Raw genomic sequence first — 16,176 nt, forward strand, 5'->3', positions numbered from 1 at the left:
GGTAATACGAGGGGCAACGACCGAAGGGCATATTATGGACCCAAAAAAAGATGCGCACGGAGAACAACTGGGGCAACTTACGGAGTATAGAAAAACAGCTAGCTTACATAAGTAACGATACGTACTTGGCCCCGAGAACGGAAGGAGAAATCTACTTAGTCATCACGAATTTTACAAGTATGCTTGTCAATTTTAGGGCAACCTGACTTGCACACAAAAAAGTTTGAATTACCATCTCAACTCCCTCTTCCAGCCTTTGTGCAACTTCGAAGCAGTTTCTTTGGCAAGCAAACCACGAGCCTCTGCCAACTTACACCCCAACCGAAACAATGCGTAAGGATAATTCCATCTCGGTGTTATCTCGACTTTTTTTTTTAACTAGGGAAACTCTCCAGCTCCTAAGTTCGACCCGAATGAGGTGAAGGTTATGTATGTGTTGCCCATGGCATGAAGAGTACTTCATTTCAAAATCCTGACCTCCTACTAGCCACCTCCGAGCCACCGGTGGTGAGGTTGGTGCGTCGTCGGCCCTGGCCCCGAAGATCGGCCCTCTAGGTTTGTCACCGAAGAAGGTGGGCGAAGACATCGCCAAGGCTACTGGTGACTGGGTAGGGAGCTGTCGAACATTCTAATGGACTTCCAATTATCTGATAACGGTATTATAGAAAGGGTTGCGAGTGACAGTGAAGCTCACTATTCAGAACCGCCAAGCTGCCGTGTCGGTCGTGCCTACCGCATCCTCTCTGATCATCAAGGCGTTGAAGGAGCCACCTCGCGATCGAAAGAAGGAGAAGAACATCAAGCACAACAAGTCTGTAAGCCTGGAAGAGATCATTGACATTGCCCGCACCATGCGCTACAAGTCCTTTTCCAAGGAACTGAAGGGTACAGTCAAGGAGATCTTGGGAACTGCCTACAGCGTTGGATGCCAAGTTGATGGCAAGCCTCCCAAGGCCATCATCGAGGGTATTGACAGCGGCGATATTGACAGTAAGAAACCATTCGCCATCGTCTTGACATGTGTCATTGACGGCCGAGATCATTTTGTTAACGTAATTGAACAGTCCCTGAGGAGTAACTTGCCTGGTTTGAGGCCCAAGTTTTTATAGCCCAATTAATTACTTGCGACTCGAAAGCAAGTCACGGCTATGGAAACCCCCGTCCAGTACAAATTTTGAGCAGTTTCCCAACGAGTGGCAATTCGTGACGTTTCGTCCAAGTGAGAAACACTGTTTGTTCAGTCAGATGCGGCTTGACCTAACAAAATTGCCACGATCTTTCGCATCGCATAGTATCGTCTATTGTTTTGTCTATTGTTTTGGACTAGGTAATTTGACATATGTCGACACAACTGACCTAACTACCTTGGCTACACTCTGAAATCTACTGCTTCTCCAATAGTATTTTTCAATTTTTGTTCAAGGAAGAAAAAACTCCCGGCCTTATACTCACCTCAACACTCTTGCATTCTGTGAGTGGAGTGGTCCATTAATATGGCCAATATTTCATATTATTATATTACTTTAATTATTATAGTAAATTAGAAATTTTACATATTAATATCAATAGAAGGGTTTTTTATTGGTTCATTAACTAAGCGTGTTTAATATATAATACTGTTACTTAATTTTATTATTTTGGAGACAGATTTCTTACATTTTATTTGTTTTAAGTATTGCTTTTCTTTATATAGTAAATTTAAAGTATTTTATAAGATAATAGTAATAATAATATTATACTTATTCTATGTATGAAATAAATATTATTATATAATAAATATACAATTTTACTTTTGAGATTGTTGTTACTGTTATGGTATCGGGCTTAGCCCGATATAGGAGAACGGAGGGAACCAAGGGACCCACTAGGAGGAACGCACACAACTAGAAGCCCTAGTTGCCAAGCAGTTTTCCTATCCTTCAAGTCTTTTAATAAACATTATTGAGAGTCCTAGAGCAGTCGCCTAGCGACTCCGTAATAGTTACGAAGCTGACTAGCAGGAAGGCAGTATGCGCAAAGACTGTAGAATTTTCGAACTGAGGAAGAAAAGAGACAGAAAACAGTAAGTACGGAGAGGAAGGGGCTATATACCCAGACGGCCCGCGCATTACGTAATGAAGAGTATAGGGTAGGCTAGGAAGAGAGTGCGATATACAATATCGTTACAATTGTTATGTTATGTTATAGTATTGGGCTAAGCCTAACAATACAACATGAGACGAAGGGAGACAATAGGCCTACCTAAGAGGCGCATATAGAAAGGAAGCCCTAATTAATAATGTAAGGCGCGCTACAGGCGTGTAGGCCTTATAAGCGAATGTGAGGTGCAGTACCCGCACTAAGTGCGGATACTGGCGGATCTTTTGACAGTTTGGCCATTTGGTCGAACGGTTAACTGGTCTATTGTCCATATGGGCACACCTCCCCATATGTGTTACAAATAAGTAGTCTTCTTTTCTTTAAGTCTTTTAATAAACTTTATTAAAATTCTTAGAGCAGCTGCTTAGTAACTGTTATGGTATCGGGCTTAGCCCAATATAGGAGAACGGAGGGAACTAAGGGACCCACTAGGAGGAACGCACACAACTAGAAGCCCTAGTTGTCAAGTAGCTTTCCCTCCTTCAAGTCTTTTAATAAACATCACTGAGAGTCCTAGAGCAGTCGCCTAGCGACTCCGTAACAGTAACCCTGTAATATTTTTAAGACTAAATTATATTATAGGTTTACTATAGCTATTACTATAGGAATTTTATAACTGTTCTATATAAAAATAGAATAGCATAAAGGTATTGTTATTATAAATAGTTATAATAAATACTTTAAGCTGTTATAGTATTGGGCTTAGCCCGATGTGGGATACAAGATGGAGGGAACTAACGGACCTACTAGGGAACGCACATAAACCAGAAGCCCTAATTGGTAAGTAGTTTTCCCTTCTTTAAGTCTTTTAATAAACATTATTGAGAGTCCTAGAGCAGTAGCTGTAACGATATCGTATATCGTACTATTTTTCTGGCCCACCCTACACTCTTCATTACGTAATGCGCGGACTATGTTATGGTATCGGGCTTAGCCCGATATAGGAGAACGAAGGGAACCAAGGGACCCACTAGGAGGAACGCACACAACTGGAAGCCCTAGTTGTCAAGTAGTTTTCCCTCCTTCAAGTCTTTTAATAAACATCATTGAGAGTAGAGCAGTCGCCTAACGACTCCGTAACAGACCACCTATATATATAGCCTCTTCCTCCTCGTACTTACTGTTTTCTTTATCTTTTCTTTGTTATGGAGTCACTAGTACTACCAGTATCTAGTGGTCGGAAATAGTTGTTAAGAAATCTACGGAACACTAACTCAAGGTACTAGGCATTGGAGTACTTATACTCCAATGCCTGCTTAGTCATAGGATACGAGTCACGTGCGGTAGCACGTGACTCTATCCTAGGACATAGCTCTATTAGGCAAAGCCTAATATCATAACATTCTTCCTCCTTAGTTCGAAAATTCTACAGTCTTTGCACATACTGCCTTCCTGCTAGTCAGCATCGTGACAGTAGCCTAGTGACTCCGTAACAGTTGGCCGTATAAGCGAATGTGTTATGATATTAGGCTTTGCCTAATATTATAACATCCATAACAGAATGTGAGGTGCAGAACCCGCACTATGTGCAGATACTAGCGGATCTTTTGATAGTTTTGGCCATTTGGCCTAACGGTTAACTAGTCTATTGTCTATATGGGCACATCTCCCTATGTGTGTTATAGTATCGGGCTTAGTGTTATGGTATCGGGCTTAGCCCGATATACAAGAACGGAGGGAACCAAGGGACCCACTAGGAAGCACGCACACAACTAGAAGCCCTAGTTGCTAAGTAGTTTTCCCTCCTTCAAGTCTTTTAATAAACATCATTGAGAGTCCTAGAGCAGTCGCCTAGCGACTCCGTAACACTTAGCCCGATACCATAACACCCCTAGAGCAGTTGCCTAGTGACTCCTTAACATTGTGTTACATATTCTTTAACACATAACTGCTTTAAATAACACGTCTTGTATTATTATAATAATTAATCCATCTTGTCCTGGAGAGACCTTGCTACTCTGCTATAAAACTTTGATGCATGCGACTGAGGGAATGTAATTTCTTCTAAGAGATAGTTAGGGAGTAACGCTATTAAGCTCCTGTCCCGATCTGAATCCAGTTGTGGCTTATAGGTTAACTGGGCCTCGTCAGACATGTCGTTGCCCGTAGTATGTTCTAGCTCAAGCTGGAAATGCAATGCTATAGGTAAAGGTAAGAATTCTTGAAGGGGTTACGTTGCAGGAACGCAGCAAGAAGTATTCACATACAGCCATTTCTACCCAGCTGGAGACAATCGAACACGTCTTCCTTAACTCCACACCGCAGCCTATTTATAGTGAGGCCTGTAAGTTCACGATATAGACACTCATTTGCCTGTTGTTGCTCGACTGCTGGCAAATTCATATCGGCTGACGCTATAGACCCCAGTGAAATACCAGTAGTCTCAGAGTTCGTACTAGTACCTACCTTGGGGGCTTTCGTAGGCAGTAACTTGATGCCAGAGCGAGCGGATAATAGAGACGCTCCTAACTCGACATTCTTGGCTTCAAGATTGCCAATATTGTATTCATTTTGCTGCAGTAATCGCTGGATTCGCCCCTCATCCCTAGCAATCCCAGACTGCGTTGCAAGCTCACTTGCAAGTTCAGAAAGTAGTTCGTTTGAATCTTGGTTGTTAGCGATAGTTGTTCTTCACAACCTGCGTCGGCACCACACACGTACCATTGATATTTGTTTCGGCCTGGTTCCTTAAACGTTCAAAATTGCATTCCGCTGCTTTTATACCAACTTCCCTCAGGTCTCTATGCCTCATTTCCAAATTTTCATATTTCCGCTTAAGTTCGCCAAACCGTTGCCGAATTGAAATATCGTCCAATTGATGCCCATAAGGCATACTTGAACCACCATCCTCCAGATCATCTGTCAGGTGACCGTCGAGGATGTTGGATTGCTGACATTCGTTCGTGTCCTGCCAAGGATTAATAGGCTGTTGCATTTGGGCTGCATTCACATTTTAGCAATAGAACAGGCTAGTCGTCTCGTGCCGCTTCTTGCAACACTCCAGACGCCACAGGTGCGCTTACTCAAGTCTTTGGGCCAGCTCTGAGATGTCTGGATACCTCTGTACACCTTACGATCATTTGCAATTGTTAACTGCGGTGGCGAAATTTTTGCAGTTGCTTTGAGAGATTCTGCGCTCATCGTTTCAGCCAGAGCGTGCTCCGCAGTTGCTGAAGTAATTGTCGTTTCCCGATTCACAGTCCGACGGGCACCAGGTAGTACCGCTTTCGTTATTTTTTTAGCCGTTTTCGATGGCCCCCTGGGTGCCCTCTTTGTTGCTCTTGATACTGCTGGAACAACAGGCCCAGAGCTATCAACGTCGTGGCCAAGAGGGTCCAAATGCATTTCGAAACTTCCCGCCATTTTGGGGGTACGTCACGATAAAAAGAATCGCCCGTTGCTTGCAAGTGCGGTGAATGGACGTCCGGAAGGCGTGGTCGACGCGATTTGAAGATGCTAGTTCACAGGTGCATTCATGTTCCGTGACCAGCATTAGCATGACCATCTGCGTGCGATGAGGTGGATCCCACTCGAGGGGACCAGAGTCACCACGGTCTAACTTAACTTGCCTACCTCAGCCTCTACAGGCTATCTTAACAACTGCTCAAACCGGCTAGACCTACTGACCGAGGGGATTAAAAATATAGCTACGGAGTAGGCTGGGTAATATGAATGATTTCACTAATCGAACTAATTCAGAAATCTTATTTCTCTGTATTTTAATAACTTCCGTCTAATTAATATACAATATTGATGTTATTACTCTAAGTTATGTCCAAAAAATAGTACATCATATTGTTTTTGTCTAAGAGCTTGCAAAGATATATAGATATAGTATTAGTCATTTTCTTTTAGACTTTAGGTCATTTAGTAAATCTTATTGATCGTTTAAAACTGAGCCGCTGTTATGGTATCGGGCTTAGCCCGATATACAAGAACGGAGGGAACCAAGGGACCCACTAGGAAGTACGCACACAACTAGAAGCCCTAGTTGCCAAGTAGTTTTCCTTCCTTCAAGTCTTTTAATAAACATCATTGAGAGTCCTAGAGCAGTCGCCTAGCGACCCCGTAACAGCCGCCTTTAAAATAAATTATTAGTAAAATCCTATTTTAACTTTTCTACTGTTGTACTCTTTGTATATGCTCTTTTTAACTTATAGCCCTGCTGTTATGGTATCGGGCTTAGCCCGATATAGGAGAACGGAGAGAACCAAGGGACCCACTAGGAGGAACGCACACAACTAGAAGCCCTAGTTGCTAAGTAGTTTTCCCTCCTTCAAGTCTTTTAATAAACATCATTGAGAGTCCTAGAGCAGTCGCCTAGCGACTCCGTAACACCTGCAATTTTATTTGTATTATTACTTTGAAAAATATTTATTATTAGTATTAATATACGATATCATCACATTAATAAGAATATTCATCATCTTCTTCTTCTTGTTAGCAATATTGTTGTTGTTATATTACGCTTCTTGTATTTGAAATTCTATAGCATATTTCATATTTATCTATGAGCTATGTGGTATAAGTAGAAAAAGGTAAAATAAACAATGCACATACATAATGCTGTTATAGTAACAAGGCTAATAATATTTGAGATATTATTCCAATAATATATGTTTATCCATAAGCTGCTAATACAGAACTGGAATATATCATAAATATAGAAATATGTATGCAACAGAAAGCAAAAAGGAGTTTGTACAGTCTGCAACGAAATGATACGTACTTTGTAGAAGCGTTCACCAGCTAATATTAGTTTACTTTTGCGCGATCCAAGCATGAAAAAAAAGTTACACAAGTGTAATAAGTAGTCTTGTTCGAGGTATGGCGACATTTCACCTTGAAAAGATTGCCCCACCTTTCATCGCCTGACCCGTGCCACCTTAACCTGACTGAGCAGCACGTACGGAGTAATTACTGTCTTCCGGGTGCTTGCGTTGTATCTTGCGATCCCCTGTTCTCGAGCCACCTCAAGCCAGACTTGCAACCCGCTGACTGCGCCTGGTTTTTGGGATGGCCGAACGACGAAAATTTGGCGACATCGCCGTGGATCTTTTGCTCTTCGCTGGAATGGTACAAGAACCAACCATATTGTGGTAGAGCGGAAGCAAGTACTGACGTTACAATACCTCAGATGACAGCTGGTCTCTATATGGCACGGAACTTCCTGAATCCGATGCTGAGCAACTTGGCAGATCCAGAAAAGGAAAGGCATGAGCAGGCCCGGCGACAAGCAAAGGCACACTTGGAACGACTCAACCGTCGGAAGATGGAAGAAGATGAACAACATGATAGCAATGGCCCTTGTCTCGAGAACTTGACGCTCAACGAATACGAGAACCTGATTGCTTTAGAGATGATAGGCCCAGAAGATATACGCGTAGGATTTGACGGTAAGGCCGTCTGGAACGGTACTTTCATTCTGTGCATATGTTATTGACCCCTTTCCATAGATGTCGGGGGACTTGACCTGATTATCGAAGAGGTTAGGGAATCGGTCATATACCCTCTTACGATGCCTCAACTATACTCTCATGCCGCCCCGCTGCTCTCGGCACCGTCCGGTGTGCTTTTTTTTGGGCCTCCTGGGTGTGGCAAGACGATGCTGGCGAAGGCTATCGCTCATGAGAGTGGAGCGTCCTTTATTAACTTGCACATATCAACCATGACGGAGAAGTGGTACGGTGACTCAAATAAGATAGTCCGGGCTGTCTTTTCGCTCGCCCGCAAGGTGCAGCCCGCCATCATATTCATCGATGAGATCGACGCAGTATTGGGAACGCGAAGGAGTGGCGAGCATGAGGCCAGTGGTATGGTGAAAGCAGAGTACAGAACCTTTCCAAGCGAGCAAATTCCGGACGCGCTAATCTTTCGCTGTCAGGTTTATGACACTATGGGATGGTTTAACGTCGGCAGACGAATCAGGTTTGCCTGCACGGATTGTGGTGCTCGGTGCGACGAACCGAATTCATGACATTGACGAGGCAATCCTCCGACGTATGCCCAAAAAGTTTCCAGTCCCGCTTCCCGGCCTGGAGCAACGGCGACGGATACTACAACTGATTCTGCAAGACACCAAGACCGATGCCGACAGTTTCGACCTCGTGCATGTGGCCAAGGTAACTGCGGGCATGTCTGGTAGCGATCTCAAGGAGGCATGCCGAGACGCTGCCATGGCACCGGTGCGTGAATACATGCGTGAGCATAGACGTGAAGGGCGACCCATTCCAACCATTGACGCGAGCCAACTCCGTGGTATCAGAACTCAAGATTTCGTAGGGCGGCGGTCATACGTTCAAGGTGCTACGATAGCTTCCGGAGGAGACCCAGGCAGTAGCCGCGCACCCAAGGCAAAAAGCTCCGGCTCTAGCGATCATGGGGAAGTTAAATAAATGAGCTTCTTTCGATCAAGTGTGGCCCGTGGGGAGTTCAGCGGCTGGAAACTTGATCGAATAGGGTCCATAACATGTAAATATACATAAAACCGAGAAACAGCACAACTGCTTCTTCTAAACATGCTCACAGCACTGGCATGTCAGGTATACTTACTTCGAATGATCCGCTCCTGTCCACTAGTGCTGGCCCTGTACCAGTATTGGGCTCTAATGATCACCTAGGTACTCTTTAGATCCTAGGAATTTCCTAGTGATTTCCTAGTGATTTCCTGGTGATTTTCCAGTGATCTCTTTTCTGCAATAGTCGCTAACACTTCTCAAGTATCTTGGTTAATTTTCATATTTACATATCACTTTCTACTATTAGAACATCACAGTCAAGATGGAGTTTATACTTGAGTAAATCATTGGTTAGAGTTACTGCTCTGACTCTTTAGGTGCCGAGTATGTGTATAACATGGTATACAACAATGCAGCCTACAACATGCACTGGAGGATGAGTGCAACTGGCGAGAGTCAGTAGCTGCAATTTCAGTTGTTCAAGGTTCATGCCTGACAAAACACGGGTTAGAAAAGTGCACCCTCGTGACGCAAACAGGGACTTCCAACACGGAATGTCCAGCAGAAAAAAGCCTTGTTGTTGACAAGGGCGGCCGGCCAGGCTGATAAATAATCCGAGAGGCACCGGAATTTGAAACCGGCAGAAGGACGATCATCATGAATATACTTGGCCACGTCGATGGGCCCTGCAGAGGGCTAGCCAGGCTCCTCGGCTGTGAGTCTTGATAGTCTGGCCGTGCCTTGAAAGCGCTGAGGGCCCGCGAACCCATCATCCTAGTTTCATGATCGATATCATTGACTTCTTAGGGTCAATGATCAGAGTCTAACAAATATACTGAAGGACTTTTCCCTGGGCAGAGATGCCATCTCAAGGTTCTTAAACACGACAGAGACGAGATTGAGGGAAGTCAAAGGGTGAATGTTTGTTGTGCTCGTGTTGTTGCGCTCATCGTCGATGGCAAGGGGGAGGGGACGGGCTGGCTGAGAGCCCTATCCTGACCAGATGGCCGTTGGCCGACGGTGGGGTACATTCTATGTAGATGAGTTGTCACGAAGTACTGCGTACTTGAACTCCGTACTGTACAGTACTTGCACTAATATTACTACTAATACACCTACTACGGAGTACTCCGTACTGAATAACACCAGTATTCACCTAAGTAAACGTGGAGAATGTTTCCGAGCGCTTGGCCTCATATCTGACAATGACGGCATCAATAAATTCAATACACGTTCCATTATCTGGGTAATAATAGATTGTGGTACTACACATGCAGTTACATGGATGACGATATTTCCTTTCGGATGGCCGCTTCTTGCACTTGCGTTTCGAGTACTCCGTACAAGAAGCTGCGTACAAATCTAGGAGTAGGTATATCTATCCAAGGTTACAACGCAACTGAATTGAAACATAGCACATGTGCAGTACAGTACGGAGTACTTGATGTGATAGTATATTCTCCGTGATAGAGCAAGAATTGTTTCCATTACGTTGCATTTCCACAACACCTTGGCCTAGTTTGCGTGGATTGGGATTGCCCTCCCTACATCCCCTTCTACTTTACTCCGTACTTGTACAGCACTTCAACCCAGTGGCGGTTGGGGGCAGATAAGTACAACTAATACTAAGCAAGTATTTACAAGAACTGTATCTCCTGTACAGTATAATTACTTGTATTACATCATAAATGACATCCGTCATGCATGGAGCCCTCCAGCATGACCCGCAACCATGCTCCAGCCTGCATATCCCCCGCGAACGTGGCGGACCCACTTAGGCAACTTGCCGACTATCAGTAGAGTGCCACAGCACAAGTACTGTGTTATTTACGGAGTATAATATACAGTACAGAATTCTTACGGAGTACTCCGAACATGTACTTGTACATCCACTTCCTGTCAATAATACTTCGGGGTAAGCGCATTAGCACATGTACATATGCCTGTACTTCCAAGTACTTGTACTTACTTGTTTGTACTCCGTACAGTACTTACATGTATCTCACGTCGTCAATACAGCTTACCGGGTGCCTAGTTGCCAAGGCAGCTAGCTACTTCTACAAGTACGTTGATGTACGGTATCTGGTGTTGCTAATAGCAGCCAATGTTAGGAAACCTGCTAGTATGAACGGGGGATTAGTAGCACGACACGACCACGACACAGGACCACGACACACGACGAACGACGCAAGACCCAAGACACACGGCCAACGACACACATCTCCTCCACCTCCCATCTCCCATTCTTTCCACAACCACAAAAGCCTCGTCATTTTTTATCCCATCTACCCACACTCCTCCATTCAAGCACAAACTCGACTAGTTTCGTCGTCACCTTGCTCGCTGGCCTCGCCCCTTCCTCCCGACTGCCCAACGGAGAGTGCTGGTGACTGCACCATTTCGGGCAATGCCTCGCGCTGACTTGCAGCATCGTGGACATTTTCCATCGCGAGCACAGCCCTCCTATTTGAGGTTCGACTGCCACCTCGCGGTTACGTTCAGCTCGTAAATGTACAGACGTGTTAACCTGAACGACTGTGCCAGCCTTCATCTGCTATCCCAACGGCGATAAGAAAAGCGGCGACGATCGCTCGTTGACAGCGGCAAAGAGAATATCGGCCCATGAAGCTGCCTCAGAAGTCGCTGCCGACTCCCAGGTCAGAGCTTCCCCGCCCCCTATCACGTTGGAGGACCCGGCATATGCGAAATCGGAGCTCCCTTTTTGACGTTGATATGATCAAGTCAAGCTCAGACTCTTTTTTCGATACAAGGCCGTTCGTGTTCGTCTCTCCCACGCCGCCGTGCATCCGTCCGAGACTGAGCATCTCCACTCCAGCTGCTAGAGCATTCTTGCATCCCCTCCACCGCTCGCGCACATACCGTCACCATCGCCCCCCCTCAACGGCTCCCATTATCTAGCCCCGAACAAGACGATGCAGCCACAGTATTCGGCCCTTGCGGGCGCGGCATCTTCCAGCAGAGGCATCACTTCTACTAGGACACCCACCAGCCCACCTCGTCTTGCTACGCCGCCGCCGCCGCCGCCGCCAACCCACCCTTCGGACTGTTCCCGGCACGAACGCAAACAAAAAGCCCAAATTGTCAACGTTAACGCAAAGACCACGCACAGTCGAGCTCGGATACACGATGTCGCCTCAAAACCTGCCGCTCTGGATGCTGGAGCTGTTGACAGTGCTTTGCTTCAAGAACCTCTACTACACGCGCATCGCGATAGCGCTTCTGGCACGAGCCCTCGCCGGAAGCGCCAGAGAATACACGGTGACCGGTTGGTATTCCTTGCATATTTTTGGCTCGCCTGTCGGCGTCACCGTGTCAACGTCTGTTAAGTGAGGCTAGGGCTAACGTCAGTCTAGTTTCATCCCCTCCCGCTCTGGTCAAGATTTGCAGGCCAGCTTCAGCCTTCTCCACGAGGACGGTTCCCCAACGACGCCTTCGAGGCAAAAGAAGCGAACGCCTCACGGCGAGCTTCATTTTCAGAAAAGTAAGTTGCTTCTCTCGATACCAGCTCGTGCGCTCGTGACTCTGCTGACAGCTCGATCTCTCAAGCCGAGGAGGCGAACCGCACTTTCTCCACTCTTCTTCGGGCCGAGCTCTTTGAGAGCTCAGTGCCCCAACCGAGCCCCCCAACGATATCCCCGGAAATCTCTCTTCCAGCCTCCTCCCAGGGCGGAATGGACGGCACACGAGCACGCACGCCGCCCGGTAACGGCACTGCTTCTCCCCTCCCCTCGTCGTTGACTCCATCGACTCCGCATAAGAATCTTTTTTCTTACATATCCTCCCGTCATCAACATCACATTGCCGGCCATCCAACGCCGTCCAAAACGCCCCAGGGACGCCACGGCCCCAACCTGGACACTAGAGCTGAGATATACAGCCTGTCCCCCGTTCGCTTTGGCAGCCAGCAACTGCTCCTTAGCCCCCGGAGACAGCCCCGAGCTGTCAGCAAGGTTCCATACAAGGTCCTCGATGCCCCCGAGCTGGCGGATGACTTTTACTTAAACCTCGTCGATTGGGGAAGTTCCAACATGCTAGGCGTGGGCCTGGGTGCAAGCGTTTACATGTGGAATGCCCAGACAAGCAAGGTCAGCAAACTATGCACGCTCGAGGATGACACTGTCACCAGCGTGTCCTGGATACAGAAGGGAACACATCTGGCCATCGGCACCGGCAAGGGCTTGGTTCAGATCTGGGATGCGGAGAAGACGAGGAGGCTGCGGACCATGACCGGGCACACCGCGCGGGTTGGTTCGTTAGCCTGGAATACCCATATTTTGACCTCTGGGTCACGAGACAGGCTCATTTATCATCGAGATGTTCGCGCTCCCGACCAGTGGCTCAGGAAGCTTGTCGGACACAAGCAAGAGGTGTGTGGGCTGAAATGGAACTGCGAGGATGGGCAACTAGCAAGCGGAGGGAACGACAACAAGTTAATAGTCTGGGATAAGCTCTCAGATACGCCGCTGTGGAAGTTTTCCGAACACACAGCTGCTGTCAAGGCCATCTCATGGTCTCCCCATCAACGTGGCCTGCTCGCTTCCGGGGGTGGCACTGCAGATCGGCGAATCATCTTCCACGATACAGTCAAAGGCTCCATCATCAACGAAATCGACACAGGCAGCCAGGTGTGCAACATTGCCTGGTCGAAAAACTCGAATGAGATAGTGTCCACGCACGGTTACAGTCAGAACCAGATTGTGGTTTGGAAGTATCCCTCAATGACCCAGGTCGCCAGCTTGACGGGGCACACCTATCGTGTTCTGTACCTTGCCATGAGCCCGGACGGCCGTGTCGTCGTCACTGGCGCTGGTGATGAAACATTGCGCTTCTGGTCAGTCTTTGGCCGTCGCCCGGGATCTCGGGAGGAGGGCGAGAGCGGTGGAGGTCCGCTGACTGATTGGGGCATTATTCGGTGAAGTGGCCTCGGAGGATAATCAGATTGCCCCGTGTTGTGGCTTGCACTGTCTGATTTAAGATGCGCAAATCACAATCTGTATCAATCGGAAGAGTCGATTGCATAGCATCAAGGCTTCTTCCTCACCAGGAGCATACCTCCCTTCGACCCCGGTTGATAGCGTCACAGCATGGTTCCCCAGAACCGACCTTCATCAATGTCCACTTCCATCCCTTGCCGTCTTGCTTTCAGCGGCACAGCAGCAGAAGCAGATTAGCTAGCTGCCTTAGCTGATCCCGTCAGGATGCAAAATCACTGGCAATGTCACGACCGTCTCTATATACCACCCCAAGGGAGAGAGGGCAAGTACGACGAAGCATACTGCCTCACTCCACTGTTTTTGAGCTAAAGACGGACAAATGCCTAGGGTGTTGTCCGGGTGGGGGGGGGGCTGAGCCCACACATCGATGGATATATTTGCCAATTTGGGCATTTTCAGTTTGGGTTCGTCCTGGTTTGAAGGTAGGGCCTCCTGCGGCTGTCATGATGCCTGGGAAGTAACCTATTCACTGTTGTCGTTTTGTATCATCATACTTCGTAGCGTCGCAGAAGTGGAAGCGAGTCGAGGGAAACATTCTTCGAAGTCTAGAATCTAGTCCATCGCCTTGAGCGTTCGTCTGCCCTATGCTAGTTCAAGTGGCACAGTTTTGTCCCATGCACGAGCACTGAGTTGATGCACACGAGCAGTATCATACGTTGCCTCTCATGGCCCAGTCAGTCGGAGCAAACACGAAGGGCCACATTCAAATAGATCAAAAAACTCTAACCGCAGAAGTTGCAAAGCACTGACGAACTCTTCATTGAACCAACGCAAATCCCCTCCTTGGACGCTCGCTCGCTGATGGGAAGGGGTTTGAGAATAGCTCCAAAACACAATGGCGAAGGGCAAAACACAACATTGGTTCCAAATCCCAACTCATCGTTATTTGCCGGCTTTCCGTTCTCGCGAGGCGGCTTCCTCTCCACAATCAACTCCAGTTGACGTAGCGGCCATTGCTCTGTCGATAAGATTGTCGTTATCCAAGCACTTGTTTCGAAGACTGTCGGTATCACAATGATGGTCGGTTATGGGTTCCCCACCGAAGCCCACATCGATGATCCGCACAGCATTGGATGTGACAACGTTGTTGACTGACGGCCCGTCTGGACATGGTGTCATGATGGGAGACTGCAGCATATGCTCCGGAGTGCTTTGCCAATGTAGAACCTCAGCCTTCATGGCCTCGAGCTCCTTCTGAAAGCGTTTGCCAAAAACATCGATGTAGTACGTCGAGCCGTTGTATATGCTCCACGCGAAGACGGCGAGAAGAAATGCAGCAGAGGCATATCGGCTAATGAACCACAGAGGACATGGCAGCATAGTTAGCACGGCGTAGCTGTACTGGATCATCATGAAAGCCGGCTCCTGCAAGCTGCCTGGAAGAGCCAGGACAGCCCTCCCGATCCAGGTTCTGGAGTAAGAACGGCGCAACCAAGTAAAGGACGTGGGTCGGCCTGCAGCAATCTTCTCTCGACGGCGGACGGTGATGAAGATGTAGTAGCTAAGCTGCCACAAGGCATAGGGAATAGTGCTCCAGGCCAGCATGGACGCGACATTGGCATACGCCGTCGGGGAATTAGGGGGCGAGTTCTTTATTGTCCAGATGGCTGGAAATCGTCCCCTCTGCTGCTCCGGAGTGAGGAGATGGACGATGCAGTGGAGCGTGGCACATGGCATGATGTGGATGAAGAGGGAGGTGACCTTGTCGAAGCTGTGGAAGACCAGAGAGTTGCGCCACATGATTATCGCCACGGCATTATTTCCAAATGCAAGACAATAGGCAGCTGTGAAGAGGCGCTTGGAACTTGGGAAGACCCAGATGCTCAGGGTCAGCAGTGCATTGACAAAATAGCAAAGGTCGGCAAGAAAGTAGTGGTAACCGCGATGGTGGTAGATGAGGAAGCGGACGGGCATGAAGTAGACGAGCTGGGCAGTATACCACAGGTGGAAGTACTGGGGAAAGCCGCCAATGAGGTATCCGCTTATGAAGATGTTCATGACGCCACAGATGAAGGATATTTTCTCGCGCAAGCTGACTGCCTTTGTATCGTTCCACTGGGTGGTAAGGTTGCTAACGCGTTGACGCATTCGTTTGCGGTAGCGATCTAACTGCTCGTCCGCCGTGGGCACGCGGCGACGCCATTCCTCCACCATACGATCGCGGGCAAGCTGAGTTTTGGACTTAAGGACATCTCTGGACTTGCGGACCTTCTTGGTCTGGGCCGATATGCCCTTCTGGAGCTTCTCGAGTTGTTGCGGGATGGCGAGGTTGTCGAGAAGGTCGAGCACAGTGAGCCGGTCCAGTGGTGGCAAGGGATCCCAATCGTCATGGTACGAGTTGCTTCCTGAGAAGGAAGAATTCCGTGACTGCCTGGGGCTGCTTGCCTTGAATGACCCAAAGGACGGAGACTCGGGGATAGCAACGTTGTCGGGGAGCGCCGAATGAGCGGGTGGCGGTGGTGATGTATCCTCTTGCTCTGCCAGCCCTACATTCGATCGTGGATCTGATCCTGGGCTTGCTTCGTCCATGGCACTTGTCGTCGAACTTGGCATCGATGTCAACA

The 16,176-nt window shown here is 47.7% G+C and overlaps 4 protein-coding genes across 4 annotated transcripts; 3 read left to right on the forward strand and 1 right to left on the reverse strand.

Moving 5' to 3' along the window:
- Window positions 1–329: 329 nt before the first annotated feature.
- On the forward strand, window positions 330–1,109 carry DCS_00798 (putative ribosomal protein L12; the record flags this gene model as incomplete). The annotated part of the gene is made up of 4 exons (XM_040798133.1): window positions 330–333; window positions 396–429; window positions 488–608; window positions 666–1,109. 4 exons carry the CDS (start codon window positions 330–332, stop codon window positions 1,107–1,109), a joined length of 603 nt encoding a protein of 200 aa, XP_040659016.1.
- Window positions 1,110–7,155: 6,046 nt separating this feature from the next.
- DCS_00799 (ATPase family AAA domain-containing protein 1) lies at window positions 7,156–8,454 on the forward strand (the record flags this gene model as incomplete). Its single annotated transcript, XM_040798134.1, has 5 exons — window positions 7,156–7,215; window positions 7,277–7,535; window positions 7,596–7,968; window positions 8,024–8,324; window positions 8,422–8,454. The coding sequence occupies 5 exons, from the start codon at window positions 7,156–7,158 to the stop codon at window positions 8,452–8,454; spliced, it is 1,026 nt and encodes a 341-aa protein (XP_040659017.1).
- Window positions 8,455–11,530: 3,076 nt separating this feature from the next.
- Window positions 11,531–13,534, forward strand: DCS_00800 (WD40 repeat-like-containing domain protein; the record flags this gene model as incomplete). The annotated part of the gene is made up of 3 exons (XM_040798135.1): window positions 11,531–11,883; window positions 11,972–12,099; window positions 12,165–13,534. The coding sequence occupies 3 exons, from the start codon at window positions 11,531–11,533 to the stop codon at window positions 13,532–13,534; spliced, it is 1,851 nt and encodes a 616-aa protein (XP_040659018.1).
- A 960-nt stretch (window positions 13,535–14,494) lies between these two features.
- DCS_00801 (uncharacterized protein) lies at window positions 14,495–16,141 on the reverse strand (the record flags this gene model as incomplete). Its single annotated transcript, XM_040798136.1, has 1 exon — window positions 14,495–16,141. One exon carries the CDS (start codon window positions 16,139–16,141, stop codon window positions 14,495–14,497), a length of 1,647 nt encoding a protein of 548 aa, XP_040659019.1.
- Between the last annotated feature and the right edge of the window lie 35 nt (window positions 16,142–16,176).

The sequence above is a fragment of the Drechmeria coniospora genome, chromosome 01 (assembly GCF_001625195.1).
Source record: "Drechmeria coniospora strain ARSEF 6962 chromosome 01, whole genome shotgun sequence".
NCBI lineage: Eukaryota > Fungi > Ascomycota > Sordariomycetes > Hypocreales > Ophiocordycipitaceae > Drechmeria > Drechmeria coniospora.